General features: G+C 45.1%; 1 protein-coding gene across 7 annotated transcripts in view; it reads left to right on the top strand.

Annotated features, from left to right (window-relative positions):
- LOC117235326 overlaps positions 1–15,024 on the top strand; it is a 75,576-nt gene that overhangs the window by 36,854 nt on the left and 23,698 nt on the right. For 4 of the 7 annotated variants that reach the window (XM_033497231.1, XM_033497224.1, XM_033497227.1 and 1 more), the window contains 2 exons: positions 10,680–10,864; positions 11,662–11,943. In XM_033497231.1, coding sequence (XP_033353122.1) covers positions 11,749–11,943 — 195 coding nt within the window. In that variant the 5' untranslated portion in view covers positions 10,680–10,864; positions 11,662–11,748. Of the gene's footprint in view, positions 1–693; positions 775–924; positions 1,162–10,679; positions 10,865–11,661; positions 11,944–15,024 lie in introns of those variants that run through there. The other 3 variants (XM_033497229.1, XM_033497225.1, XM_033497230.1) reach the window with 3 other exon arrangements.

Below are 15,024 nucleotides of genomic sequence, written 5' to 3'. Positions count from 1 at the left end.
AAAACAACCCCCACCCAAATTCCATAAAATCACAACCGGCCACGTAACGTCGATGGAAGGACAGAAAGTCAGCGAATACGTTTGCGGGTGGTAACGGAGAAGCCAATGGAAGAAACAGCCTTCGTTGTCGAAACGAAATTTTGGTCAGATTAATGGAACTTTCGTCGATCGAGTACATCTGTTCGAAGGCGAGCTTCGATTATGCGAACGAAGAACAAACGGTAGCGACAAAAATGAATAAAGCTCGATTATATACGGACTGATTATCCGCCGATAATTCAGCGAATTCAGACAACCAGAGTTCTAGCGTAATATCGAAAAATAATAAAGGGAAACAAGGGGAAGTTGGCGTATGTTTTCGACTAATGGTGCATAGGCACAGTGGCGTATCGTTTGGCGGGGCAAAGGGGAGCCGCATCGCATCGCATCGCATAGCATCGCATCGCATCGCATCGCATCGCATCGCATCGCACATCATATCGTATCATATCGTCTGGTTTCGTATCGTATCGTATCGTATCGTATCGTATCGCATCGTATCGTAGAAAGGTAGTGGGAGGTGGTGGTTGGCGATGGCTAGGCCGGGAGGGGACTGTGTCGGCCTAAGAAGGGGCTGCCAAGGGGAGGAAAGAGCTAAAAGGAGGAGGGATACACATCGAACGAACGGAGAAAAGGAGGCAGTGGCGGCGGCGATGGCGGCTGGTCGAGCAGGGGGTAGGCGAGACGGGGGAGGCCAGAAGAGACACAGGACGGTTCCGTGGCATTTGTAGCATTGTAGGTCGTTGCGTTTTATAACGTGACTCCTTAATTTCCGCGACTGGCGCCCGTGTCCGCGAAAATCGTCTTTGCAATCATCTCGCTTCTCGTCGTCGTCGTTCTATTGTCATCTTCGCGGTAGCGTTCGTCGTGGTGTCGTCGTCGTCTTCGTCGTGTGGTATTCGTCGTGGTGTTGCACGTTGTCGTGCTTGTGTGACTCGTTGTTACGAATGCGAACCTCCTTAAGCGGCGATGAAGCGTTTACGAGAACGCGGCTGGTACCCTTAATGGATCCACAAGGCTTTTTTGCTCGAGCCTCCTTCGTTTTCCACGGTTTCTGACTCGATCGCGGACGGGACGGGACAAAGAGCAGCGCGCGTGGTCGACGCGTGGAAACGAGACTCGGTACGCGGTAATTGCATACAGTGTGTCTGTGCGTCTGTTGCTGCTGTTGTTGTTGCACCATACCTTTTTCTGCGGTTACGTGTCCCTGTCTTTGTGCGTACCTGTCGTTTTCCCACTTGTATACGTGCGTGTGCGTGTGTTGCGATCCTCGTTGAACTCGACTCTCGTTTCCTTGAACGTGTTCCATGCCACGCTTCGGTCGTGTCACGATGCCCACTCCAAGCGTCGCGAACGTACCTCGCGAAACGACGCACCGAGGGAAAGAAACGTCATTTTTCCAAAGAAAATGCCGCGTTTTCGCTTCGTGTCTTGCAAACAGGTGGCGATTATCCGTTCTCTGGGTGTACGTTTGGTTGTCAGTACGTTTAATTGGACACGGACAATCTCTGTCTTTACGTACAGCGATATTCGAAAACAATTATAGACCAGTAAACGAGTAAATTATAAATCATTGGTTGGTTTTTATTCAAACGAGCACGATCTTCCTTGCCACGATCTTCGTAAATCCGTTTCGTCGCGCACATATAAATCGCCAAGTAGTTTACACGAGTTCGCAGTTTTTCCGATTGCACGGCGCATCTCGAACGTGACCAAAATGCTTTGCTCGTTCCCTTTCGCTTTTACTTCGGTGTCGTTTACTCGTCATCGTTGTTTTCGAAGATGAAAGCACAGAGGAAATCGTGGCTCGCAGGTAACTCGACCTGTTCGACTACGTGACTAGCAAGTCTTCTTTATTTTCGACTTTGCAGCGCTTTGTCAAAATTCTCGTCCCGAGATACAACTTTACTTTACACCGTGAAAAATATTCAATGTTTTTCACACTTTTCGAGTCGGTGTAACGCGAAGTTTATTCTCAGTTACAGTTGTTCGAGCGTGTCGGTCCGATGTTGTGACTCGCATGATTAATGCGTCGCTCCTTTCACCTGCGTGTCGCCGAGTGGCGTCTAATTGCGCTAATCGCGCCATACGTCAGACGTTCGTTGCACCGGTAGTCTGACCAATCACTGTTCCATCGATTTCTCATATTTCGGCGAACCAAATTTTCCTATCCCAAAAGGAAATCCTTTTCATCGAGAAGATGACACGAGAAGAGCCGTATCGCGCGGTTTTCTGTCGTTTCGGCAAGTTTCCCTTATCTATTCCGGATCTGTTTTAGTCGCACTAACGCGATCACAAACCCAAACGATCTCGCCGCGTTATGGCACGCAATTGGCGAGCGCGGAAACGACGCTACGCGCGTAATTATACTCCTCTTTGATGTTCGCATTCGGTGCACGCCAGCCGGCAGCACGATGTAGATAAAACAAAACAAAACAAAAAAAAAAAAAAAAGAATAAAAAGAAGAATGGAAAAAAGAGGGTGGAAAAATAGAGAGAAAAGGGGGACGAGCCAAAAGGGAGATGCGTTTGAGTTTACGCCCGTTTTTCGAAAAGACCAAGTCACGTTTTTTTCCCCGCAGCGTGCGTAGTAAAACTCGCGGAGCTTACGCTTTTAAGTCGACTGTGGCCGTCCCCTCTCTCTCCTCGCCGGCTTTCCAGCTACGCGGAAATATCGCGTAATAAACCAAAAAGCTCGCCTTTTTTACGAATTTATCTCGCCCTGTTTTTTTTCTCTTCTCGAAAGTTTACGACCATCCCGTGGAAATTTCGTTTTTATGTAACAGGTAATTTCGAGAATTTACTTTTCCCGATGGACCAAGCCGCTTTGCGCCCTCGTGTGCTCTCGCCTTCTCTCTCTCTCTCTCCTTCTCTCTCTCCCTCTTTTTTTTTCTTTCTCTTTTTTCCCCAAGCTGGAATTTTAAAACCACGACGCTTCGGTGAAACTTTTCAAAGGGGGACGCGTAGGATCCCGAGCCAGGGATGGTACCGAGCAACTTTTACTTTCCTTGACTTTTCACACCTCCCGCCTTCGTACTGCGACGCGGTCTCGATGATTTTCGAATGTTTGCCAAGCGACAAACCATTCGCGCGGGACAAATATTTTTTAGCCTGACGCTTCTCGAATCGACTTCGCGATTGAAATGGCCGATGGAAATGCTCGTTTCCAAACATACGGGTGAAAAAAAATTCCATACACGTAGATCTAGCTGCAAATATTGTCGACACCTCGACTAGCTCGGTACCGTGGAAAACGCGCCTGGGAACGGTGATTTTCAATTTCCACGCGTTCGCGCGTTTGTTTTCGTCACGGGTTCGACGTTTCGTCACCACTTGTTGTGTCGGGACGTTGATGTTTCCGGTGGAAATCAATAGAATCCATGAAACGAGGCGATCTCCTTGCTGCGACCAGTGACTCTGCATTCGTTCAATTATCTCTCTCTTTTTCGCTTTCTCTACCTCCCTCTCTCTTTCTCTTTCTCTGTATATGTGTACGTTCTCTTTTCCACGAAACGGGAGAAGGTTGTATGTAATGTGGCACGTGCGTGCACGAGGAAAAGCAGGCAGTGTGTATACGCCCCCCTCGTGTGCACGAGAGAGAATCGACGAAAGAGAACGAGAGAAAATGATCTCGACGCAGCGTGCGGCGAGGTTTATCTCGAAGTGCGCGATAAAGCCACTATCGTAGGTCTCGTTGCGCGGCTCTTTGTCGCTTCCCATAAAACAAAAAAAAAAAAAAAAAAAGAAATGAAATAGAAAAAGAAAGGAAAGAAATCGCTAGGAAAGTCGGTCAGAGCAAACCGTATTTACGAATCTGAAAATTCGTCCCGCGACGAGGAAGGAGGAACGTTTCTGTCGTGCCTCGTCTATGGAAATTTCATCGCCGGAACGGAAGAATAATTGTACGATCGGATTCGTTCCAGTTGATTTCGGTTTCGTTAGGTTCGCTTTGATTCACTCTAGTTCGTTCTGCTGCAATCCACTTCGCTTTGTTTTCTCGGAGATTCTCTAATTCGCGGAGAATCGTGTTTCGAAATAACTCACGGTGAATGGAAGATAAGTGGAATCAATTTATGGTACATGCCGTGGTGATAACGAAAAGCTGAGTAACCCGTTTTCGAGAAAATAAATCGAGTCGGCGGAACGTACTTGGAGGGAGGCGAATGTTCTTGTTTCGCTCGTCTTGTCTTCTCGTGCAGTAACTCGCGACCGCGGAACCGTTATGCCCAACTATCGTTGCGCGTATATGCAAGATCTTTGCAGCGTAGTGAGATGGAGGGACAAGGAAGAGGGAGGGGCGGTATCGCGATAGAAAAAGCAACGTGGAAGCGAAAGATGGTACGCGAGAAGTCGATAAAAAGGGCGTCGAACCTGTCACGCTCAAGGAACGAAGCATTTTCAATAAGACCATTCGCAAATTTTCTCAACGTTCCAACGGTTTTCGTCGTCTCGCTTTTCCTCGCGAATGCGATACGAACAGCTGATAAGACGCCCTCTGTAGCGATAATAACCAGTTACGTCAGCACAGAATTCCTCGAGATCCTCTTTGACCTTTCGAAAGAACAGATTTTTATCGGAAATCCCTGCGACGCGACGACGTCTCTCGCTGCTGCGCATACTTCCACAGTTTCGCTTTTAGATAGTCTCTGCACTTCTTCCTTTTTTCTCTTTCCTTCTTTACCTTCTTATTCTTCTTCTTTTCTTTTTTTATCGAAAGAAAATAATTCCTTCGCTAACTTGCCCTACGAATTATCTTTTAGTTGTTCCACGGTTAATTGCAGTCTTGGAAGTTTCATGGCTTCCCGCCTGCCAAAGTTTCAACTTTCGCCGATTGTCGTTGGCCCGGAGCTATTCAAAAGTATCCCGGAGAGTTACTTTCAATCGTTGCCCGCAAAGTTTCCAGAAAACTTCTTCTATTTTTTTTTTTTTTTTCGCTCCAAATTCAGATCCGCCATACCTTTGTCTGACGTTTAAGGTTAATTAAACCTGCTTCCTCCGCGTTGATTTATTGTTTTCAAACTTCTCAGAGATTTCCTCCGCTGCCTTTCGAGACGAATCGAAAAATTTTCCCGCCTTTGAAAGAGTCTCTCTCTCTCTCTCTCTCTCTTTCGCGGGGCTACTACTTCGTTTCAGAAACTTTCGTATTTATCATTCGCGCCACGGAATTCTTTTTTTTTCACTTTGACGTTCGTAAAAACACATTCGTCTCTTCAATTTTTTAACGCGTTTTTTTCCCACTTTTTGTTTTTTTGGATCGAGTGAAATATCGAAAGACGTGAGAATACTTAATATATCTCGTGTCATCTAACCGGTCTTGGTATATTTTATACATATAATATAATATTTATATTCCATAATTTCTTGTTTTTGTCCATGAATGACGCCATTGTAGTTATCCGGCTCGCTATACGTAATAATGTATACTCTCTGTGTTTTAGGAACCGAGAGAGCGTATCTCCAAAACGCTATTTCAGTATCTAAAGAGAATAAATACGCGTTGAATTCGGGAAATTTCGAAGTTATAGGGAATTTCCTAATATTCGAGAGAATTCGCTTGAAAACGTGTAAATACACAGTCGTAAGTTACGTTATATTAAATTCAGGCGAAAAATGACTTACGATAACATTCTAAGGATATCGAGAATCGAACCCTGAACCTCCGAATAGAACGCAGAAATCTTGCTATCGCTGCCGGTCTCGCGTTGATTTAACCATGTTATTCCTCCATTATGTAGTTTTCATTCTGTCATATTCTTTCAATATTTTTCAAGTATTCCTACCGTTAGATTTATAAATCTTCTAATCTTCTGTCGATCGATAACAAAACTGTGTAAAAACAGTCGCGCCAAGAGACGCAATGTACGCTGAAACGATCGCGTGGATTCGAGTCTGGTTTAGTGAGGTGCATCGAGAAATTTGGGAAACGCATGGCAGGTGAATAACCAAGTGCGCGTACGGTTCAACCGTTTTTACGATTTTCCAGTGGCCGGTGGCGTAAACGGTTCGATTACGTGAATTATAACAGTATTCTGGCCTCTCGACGAGGCCACTCGGCGCGGCTCGTTCGCCACGCAGCAATAGACGCCTCGGTCGGCGGAATAATCGAAGGAAAAAAGGGGCGGAAGAAGCTCGGTGAATTCACGAGTGGCTCATCGACCGTTTCAAAAGTTGGAGAAACGATCGCGAATTAATCTTCCGATTAATTTGTAGAGCTCGCAACCTGCGAACGAAAGAACACCGCGTCGTCATCGTCGTCGTGACCACGCGGATTTTTCCAACGAAAAAGAAAATAAAAGATGACCGGCTCGATGCTCGGAAAAATTCCACCACGATTCTTTCCTGTATTAGTATCGGTATCGGCTTAACGAGAACTTGGGAATTAATGCGCCGTTGATTTTAACGCGTTCTAGGAAGGAATTGAAAAGAGAAGAGGCTCGGCTACTCTCTTTGGTTCCAATCCTTCCTTTATTAATTCAGAAACCGAGTGGTTTTAGAGGAACTATAATTAAAATCGGGCTTCTCATCCCTGCCATTACGCTGCGTACCACGCTCTTCTTTTAATTTCGGCTTTCCGGTTTTAATTACTTTCTTGAAAATACGTAGTAATATCAAAATTCAGTATTCCCAGTATTTCGCGAATAAAAATTTCCTACAATTATTCGTTGAACCGTAGTAGACCCGAGCCTCGTGTTGGTACGAGCGTGTTTCAAACATATCGAATGTACCGTACTGTTCTAAATTCCGAACGTTCGGTTCGTTCGAGAAACGTTACGATTTTCCACTTTGCTCTAGTCGGATCATCGGTTACCAATGTTCCCTCGAATACCACAATTAAACAACTAATAATACCGGTAAATCTACCATTTACCGCATATATACAAGGTGGTTGGTAACTGATGGTACAAGCGGAAAGGGGGTGATTCTACGCGAAAAAGAAGTCGAAAATATAGAATAAAATTTTTTTTTTTTTTCAATTTTTCCATCGAGACACCGATCTACAGTGAGATCCGTTATAACGTACGGCACGCGTACCGAGCGAAAATTCAAAGCCGATTTCCTCGAAAACAAAGCCTGAAACGAAAAATTTTTATTCTACATTTTCGACTTCTTTTTTCGCGTACAATCACCCCCTTTCCGCTTGTTCTACCAGTTACCAACCACCCTGTATATATAGATAGCAAACTCTCGTTTCCTACAATTCGACAGTTTTACACTAAATACGATGATCGGCTGATTCGCGGATCCAATCGACCATAGGCAACAGTTTCGTTCGTTTTAATTAACAAACTTTCTCGCATAACGCGAAAAAATTTGTTAGCGTCGACGATTCGTAACTCGCGTGACTCGTAAAATTTGACGAAAGATGTTAGCTCTTTTGGTGGCGGAACACGGAAAGGGAAGAGACGGGCGAATTTTAAAACTCGATTCGCGTCCATAGACAATTCTCGTCGATGCTAAGAATACGGATCAACGTTTCGACACTTGTCGAAGTTCGAATTGGTTCGAAAGCTATCCACGTGTAAGTTAATTAGCAAACGACAGTCACGATTGTCGTGCTCGTGTCGCTGTTATCTCGGATCGTAGGAGCAACGGGTGTCCCGCCGGCGAGGGGTTAACCCGATTTCCCAATTTGATCCGGATTTCGAAAAGGTCACCGCTTGCCGGCGCTCTTCCGCGTCCCGTTGAGTCGGGCATTTTCTCAACGGCGAAAGGTACTCTAATCCGAACCGTAAACACAATAGAAAGTATCTCAGGGAATCTAGGCTACCGAGCGAGCATCGTTTTCGCGCGCCCGTGCTTCCTACGCTCCTCGTCCGTGTGTGCTATCCCCGTGTACGTAACGAGACCTGAATACCGAGCTGCCCTCCAGCCCCGACAAAAATGTTTGACATCCGGTTACCTCGTGGAGAACGGTCTTTTGACGCGCCATCGGCATTTTTTCGGCCAAGAGGGGAAAAAAAAGGCAAATGTAAGGTAAGACGCGGTGGTGACGGAGGAATTCGAGAGATGAAAATTAGAAAGGGGACGGAGAGAAAAGTGTAGAAAATGAGGGGCCGGTCGTAGAGGAGAGATCGAGGACGTAAAAAGACAATAGGAGAATCCAGTAGGAGGAACAGGGAGAGACTGGTAATACGATGAGAGATGAAAAAAAGGGGTGTAGAAAGAGAGAGAGAGAGATAGGGAGGGAGAGATAAAAATATGTTGGTGTACGAAATTGAGAAGACGATGAAAGAGAGAAGGGGTCGTAATTTCGTGCGAATTCGCGCCTTGTCGATTTTTCCGCGTATTGTACCCTCAGCGTTTTCCGATACGGGGAATTTATTGATTCCCACGATCCACAGACGAGTTCCATGGTGGCTTGGTTGCCTGCGGGGAATTTTAAAACCGCAGTCGAGCGTGCAGCCTAAACTCTCTGCCTTAGATATTACCCTCCGTCCTCGATAAGATACGTTGACTAGTTTACTGACTGGAAACCGGAAAATGATGCGCGTTCCATTCAAAATTATTCCCTACTTTTCTTCGAGTTTACGCTAACAAAAAAAAAAAAAAAAGATTAGAGGAGATGGACTTCGTTTCGAAACGCTTGGAACGGGTAACATGTCTTTTATAACGTGTGGAGACTATAAGATGAAGAACGCGGCATGTCACGTTTCTATAGAAAACTAAGTTCTCTTCTTTAACGTGGTTGACGATTAAGCCGCACGGAAGCCACTTTGATGAGCCTCGAAAACTACAGAACAGCGATGACGTTACAAATACAGATTTCTGTGAATTCAATTATTTATTGCTAAATAGTTAAATTTTATTAAATGGTGCTAAACTTCAAGGTGCCTCTTGCGATGCAATAAACTCGTGAAAGTGTGTCATATTCTCATGACACGAATGTTATTTTTAAAAAAAAAGTCACAAATTACGTGCGTCCCGAAACGAAGTCCGATCGAATGTAGAAGATTCGGCAGAAATTGGCATCGAACGTTTAAAGCGGACACGAATCTTCATCGGAATCCGTGTCTTTTCTAATTCACGACAATTGCAGATTGGAGATTAATCTGGATTTAATTGACGAAATAAACAACGTTACACGGGACAATTGATCGCGTGTCACTTTTCCATTAGATTATAACCACATGTGACTGGACGTCGCCAGCTTTAATCAGAAATTCGCCAAATCAGCTTTCCGATTCGTTTCTAATGGAACTTCATCAGCGGCCGGCGAAGCCGATGAAAGTTAAATGTCGATATTCGACTTTCACGATTTTACAAAGTCACTCTCGATAATTATGCTAATAGATACACGCGGCTCCCGTTAATCGTTTCCAGATAATGCAATGAAAACTTCTTTTTCCCGGAGTTTTCCCAGCAACTTTCTTTCCCCCGCGAAATCATCCCGTTCCTCGCATCGATCTCCCTTCGTTTCCAATCTTTCAAACAACTGCAGAAGAAATTCTCAGCTGCGGTAATCTAATCTCGTTGGATTAGACGTAACAGAAATTATTTCCTCGTTCTGCATTCTGTTCTTCGTTACAAACTTTCTAATCTAATTCCTGGAATTTTCGAAAGGAATTGCAATTTTTAAGTGGCGGATTTCTTACGCTTTGTCCTTGTTTCGATGATTTTGTTTAAGGAGGATGAATCGACGACCGCTGGATCGCGGACGTTCGCGCAAAAATCCGAATTTTTGCCAATGTAATTAACACGTTGCTGTGTAACGTTGAGTCGCGCACGTGCCGCTCGTTTGCGGTTATTATCCAACAAAAATCCTTCGATCTGTTTTTCAGAAAGTTTTTCAATTATCAATTAATATCGTTGCTGCGAGACAAACGATGGTAGGAAGCAATTATTAGACTCTCCGAGAGCGGAATTTCTTAGTTTCTTTCCTCTGTACTTAACCGCCCAGCGAAGTCATAAGCGAGTAAGCATCGCAGCAAATTGCTTCATAAAAGCAGTCGGTCGTATCCCTCGGTGAAGTTGTAAATTAAACACGTTGCCACGTCTGGTGTTTCTATCGGTCATCGGTACACGATGGAAAACTAGCTATCGGCGACTGGTTCAAACTGAATATAATATAATCGATCTAAATGAAACTAATGGAAATTAGCAGGGGCTATGAGAAGAAAAACAAACGCGAGATACATGAACCTCATTGAACTAGATCCACACGATTGGAATCTGATTCTGTAATCGAACCTTAACGAGAAACATTTATATTCATAGAAGCAAGAGTTAACAAAGACGAATCAATTTTACTTGGTCTTGGCGCTCATAGGTATAAGATATTATTATTTATTTACCTGTAACAAAAATAGCAAATTCCATAAACGAAGACACGGTAGAAGGTTCAGTATCGTATTTCTATCAACCGATGTTTCCATAACCGATGATAGGTGTTCCGATAACCGATAAATTGTACAACGTACCACGTCAAAAATATCGTCTTCTTTGATTAACGCGTAATCAAATAACTTTGATCTGCTAATATCTAAATCAGGTGGAGCCTTCGGTGAATGAAACTGAAACTCCAAGTAGCTTTGTTCGAACGAAACTCGAACGAAACGGATGCGAAGATGGAATTTTTTAAGGCGCGTTGCACTCTCAGATCGACTCTGTCTGATGGCCAATCCCTTTATCCGCATGTTACAGAGAAAACACGTGAGACCGAGGATCGTCAGGGGCAGCCGTGATCGAGGTACACGTTCGAACGGACTCGCGTGTAAATGCTTCGAAGGCCATCGTGTTGCAGGCATTCATCCGGTTGACAGAGGTCCGGGTTGCTTCGACTTGGAGAACAAGCCTGTCGACTGACTGCGCATCGACCGATACCTTCTGTAAGAATCTTTTCCGAACGTACGCAAGTTTCCGTGCGTTAGCTTTTTCCTCGTGTTCCCCTGTTTGCACGCTCCACTCTCATTTACATCGCGGATGCGTTGTAAATAGCGTCGAACTGTAGCATCGAACTAACGTAGAACCGGAAGAAATAAAAAGTCGTAAACGCAACAGTTCTACTACGCTTGCCAGACGTTGCGGAAATGCGCGGAACAAAATGACCTAACAGGAAACGTATCAATTGCAGCGTACTATTGAATCGCGTAGTGTAGTCATTTTCAAACGTAATTTTCTCTTAGGCGTAGACTGCGGATTTTTACGCCAGCTTTTTACCAATCAAATATTCAAATATTATCGTCGTTAATTATCACACGCCGATTCTTCCATTCCTCCTTTTCTTCTAGCTTCTCCTCTCTGAAAGCTTGCCGATTAATATCCAAGCAGAAAACATACTCGCCGAGCCGAGTATCGTGGGAACTCGAAAACTATCGCCTTATAAATCGACTATTAAATTGCGGTACGCGTATATCGTGCAGCGTAGAAACCGACCCTTTGCCTGGTAATTAAGGTAATTTCCTATAAAGATTCGTTCCGCGATCTGTCGCAACGTTCGCCTCGTTGGTTACTCGATACCTCGTGTCTTTTTTAATTCCTGTTTTCGAACGAGCAACACCTATTCCTCGAAAGAGAGAGATATGTACACCTATTCAACCAAAATGTGTAATTACTGGTTTAGCTAGTAGCGTTGCGTGGAATGGTCAAAAATTGCGATCTTCCTGACCCGAGATTAATGTTGCAGAACGAAGAAGGAAGGCGGTGGGATTACGGTGAACCGCAAGAACGGTTCTTTGGCTTGGACAAGCTACTGGCGGTGCCAGATCCGCGCATGCTTCAGCAACGAGGCAGTTCAGCAACGACACCACCCGCGACGTCATCCTCCAACATGTTCCCCCAACAATATTGCCTACGATGGAAATACCATCACAGCAACCTACAGACCATGTTCTCACAGCTGCTCGAGCGACAAGCTTATTGCGACGTCACTTTAGCCTGCGAGGGCAAGACTCTGAGAGCGCACAAGGTAAACAAAGACACGTTTTAACATTCCCCCGCGTTGCCCTTTTTGTCACGTGCAGCGACGAACCTTCGAATTTCCGCGAATTCATCGGTACAACGTGGAAAATTATATTTTGCGATGCATGAAATTAATCGGCTTCCCTTCCAAAATCAACCCTTGTTAAATCTTTCGAATTTTTAGTAGGCACGAGCGAGACACACACGGTACGATGCAATCGATATTACGAAAAACGATTTATCGTTTTCGTAGGAATTCGTCTATCGTTGAAAGATCAGCAACTTTGCAATTTAATTAGATAAAGTTGGTAAATTAATCGAATACGATCGTATTCTGATATAATTGCAGAGACACTTGCAACAATCGTACAGTACGATGAATGTATCGTTCGAAAGAATTCAATTGACATTAAATTTCAATTGGAGCGTTCTTTTGTTTTTTTTGGTGGGGGGGGGGGGGGGGATCATCGACAAGGATCGTTTTTGTTATAAACCCTTTCATTCGTATTAATTTTGGCTTGTCGAAAGCCTGGTATCGCGTGCTTTATTTTGTAGCGAAAAGGCAACGCGCGGAAGAATCTTCGTTACTATCGCATTACCATCGGATTTTACATTTTACTCTATATAAATGATTCAACTTGGCGGATTAATTGACACGTGTCACTTAATTCCAACAGGAAACGTGGAAATGTTTAATATTTGACACGTTTTGTGTCTTTATACTGGGCGAGCTGAACAAGCTGATGAAAAATTTAAAATCCGCTCGTACATGAAAAAGCTGGTATTTTGGAAAGGGAAAATTCGTTAGTATATCCGTGGATGTTAAACCGAAAGAATAATTGTTATAGCTGATCCGTAGCCCTTTAACGGTGATAAACTCTGCCCTTGGTCCAACTCGATAACCTTCTATTCCCTTTAAAATCCCTTTTCCACGCGTGCCTTCGGTTTCAGCTATTTTACGCTTTGAAATGTTTTAGAGGCACACGCTCGTTCGCTCTGCGTCGTTTAACGCGTTACAGGTGCATTGTATCATCGTCGAAACGCATAGTACTCCATTTTCACTTTCCGTAAATTGGATACACAGTTTTCCGCCCTTTTTTCGCCTAAATTGCTACACACACGCACACGCACGCACACACCGGCTACATTTCCTCTTTCTTTTTCCGTACCCCTAAACCAGGAGCAAAAAAGTTGTTCGACGAATCGAAATCGCGTTAGAAAAATCGGTTCGGATTAAGCGGTTGCGACTGAAATCGTCATCGTTGCCAGTTAAACGGAGTGCGATTCCGGAAAGAAATTCGACGATTTTCAAAAGAAAAAGAAAAAAAGAAAAAAGTAAAAAGAAAAATTGCCACTTCTAGAAACGCGTTTTTCCGTAATTAAACTCCATCCTTGGAGAGTGGAAAAAGCTGGCGAGCAGACGACAACGGGAGGACCCAATCTCGTCCAGCTTCCATTGACTTGGACGATAGCGTTCATCCGTTTCATCCCCTTGCGTTTTTCCTCATACACGTGTCTCTCTATCGGTTCTCTGCCGAGCCCCGTTTCGCCTATCCCTTTCTCTCTCTCTGTCTCTCTCTTTCCCTTGGTAGGTTTTTCTGCGTGCCCACCTCTTGGTTGGCGGCGCAGTGCCGGGCGGAGAATTTCCTCGATTCGTCTTATTGCGCGTCGCGAGGCGGGTGAAAAGAGACGAGACGAGCCGGCCGACGAAACCGAGGACGAACGATAGAGCGAGAGGAAAAGTCAACGGAGAAGGGTGGGGGCGGCAGACCACCCTCGCCTGCCCCGGGGAACATAAAACTTAACAAACGATCAATTTTCTGTTCTTTGTTTCTTACCAGGCTAGAACTACGGTATTTCGCCACTCTCTGTTCCCCACCCCCTCGAAGAAAGAACGGTGGTTCTCCTTCGGCCCCAGCCGACTCCCGTTCAACCAACCTCCACCTCCACCCTTTTCTTTCTTTCTTTCTTTCTTTCTTTCTTTCTTTTTTTTTTCGTTTCTGTCTTTCTTTTTCTTCTTTCGTTCTAGCTTTGCTCCCGCTGTGCTTCGTTTCGCCCCCTTAGCCTCTCACCCTCTCACTTTCCCTGGCAATCGCTATCTTCTTCTTTTCTTCCCCCCCCCCCTCCCGCCCCTTTTCGCGGGGGCTGTTTCACCCCCTCCCTTTCGAGCCCGACGGCTCGCCGCCACCCCTTCCATGTTTCCCTTTTTGTATCTCCGTCTCGGCTGTGCGTCGAAACGAGCCGCGCAGAGGAGAGGCACTCTATCAAAGTAGAGTACGTTTGGCTTGGTTTATTTTTTACTTTGGGAGGGGTCCAAATTGTAAAATCAATACTTCCTCCTAAATTTAGAATGCCGCCACCGAGCGACGCCGACGCGCGCGGCCTTTTTCCTCGTTCCTTTTCGGCCTCGTACACACTGGGAGGCTTGGTCGCGCGCGCGTCGCGATGCCGCGCCGTGCCGCGCCGCACCGCGCGGGAAACCGGCAACACACACAACGAGAAATAGAGGAGAGGGTGACGTCGCGCGGCCGCCGCCGCCACCGCCGCCGCGTCATCGCGCCGGAAAACAAAAGCCAACGCGCGGACGAGTGCGCGCACTCTTCGAGACACCCCTCGGGATCAAAAACGACACCAACGTGTAACCAGGGGGTCCACCCATGCCTCTCTTCCTACGTACACCCCCGTACAGAAATACGGTTCAACCTGCGTAATTCGAATGTCAAGGGGAGAACTGAGATCTTCGAGTTACCGTAGCTTTAGAGTCGCTGAGATTTACGAAAGGAAAATCACTATACGGCTATTAAATTACTGTAGCGAAAATTATTACGAAGGGGCCCGTCTCACGAGTTTCTGACATTTTTCAAATTGTACGAAACTCGAACAGAAAGAATCTCGAGATTCGAATTTTCGCATGTTTTCGGTAAAGTCGCAAGCTCGATTTAAGATCCGATCTCATAGGGTTTCCATCTTCGACGAAGATTTGTTCTTTCGTTTTTTAATTCTCGGTGCATTTTAATTTACGTTGATCGGTTTCTTCGTTCCAGAAAATATGCCTTCCATGTGAACGATTCGTCTTCGATTTCAAATG

The sequence above is a fragment of the Bombus vosnesenskii genome, unplaced genomic scaffold (genome assembly GCF_011952255.1).
Source record: "Bombus vosnesenskii isolate JDL3184/JDL3185 unplaced genomic scaffold, Bvos_JDL3184-5_v1.1 scf7180000013315, whole genome shotgun sequence".
Taxonomy (NCBI): domain Eukaryota; kingdom Metazoa; phylum Arthropoda; class Insecta; order Hymenoptera; family Apidae; genus Bombus; species Bombus vosnesenskii.
The sequence above is the reverse complement of the archived record's forward strand: the minus strand, read 5'-3'. Positions and strand labels throughout refer to the sequence as shown.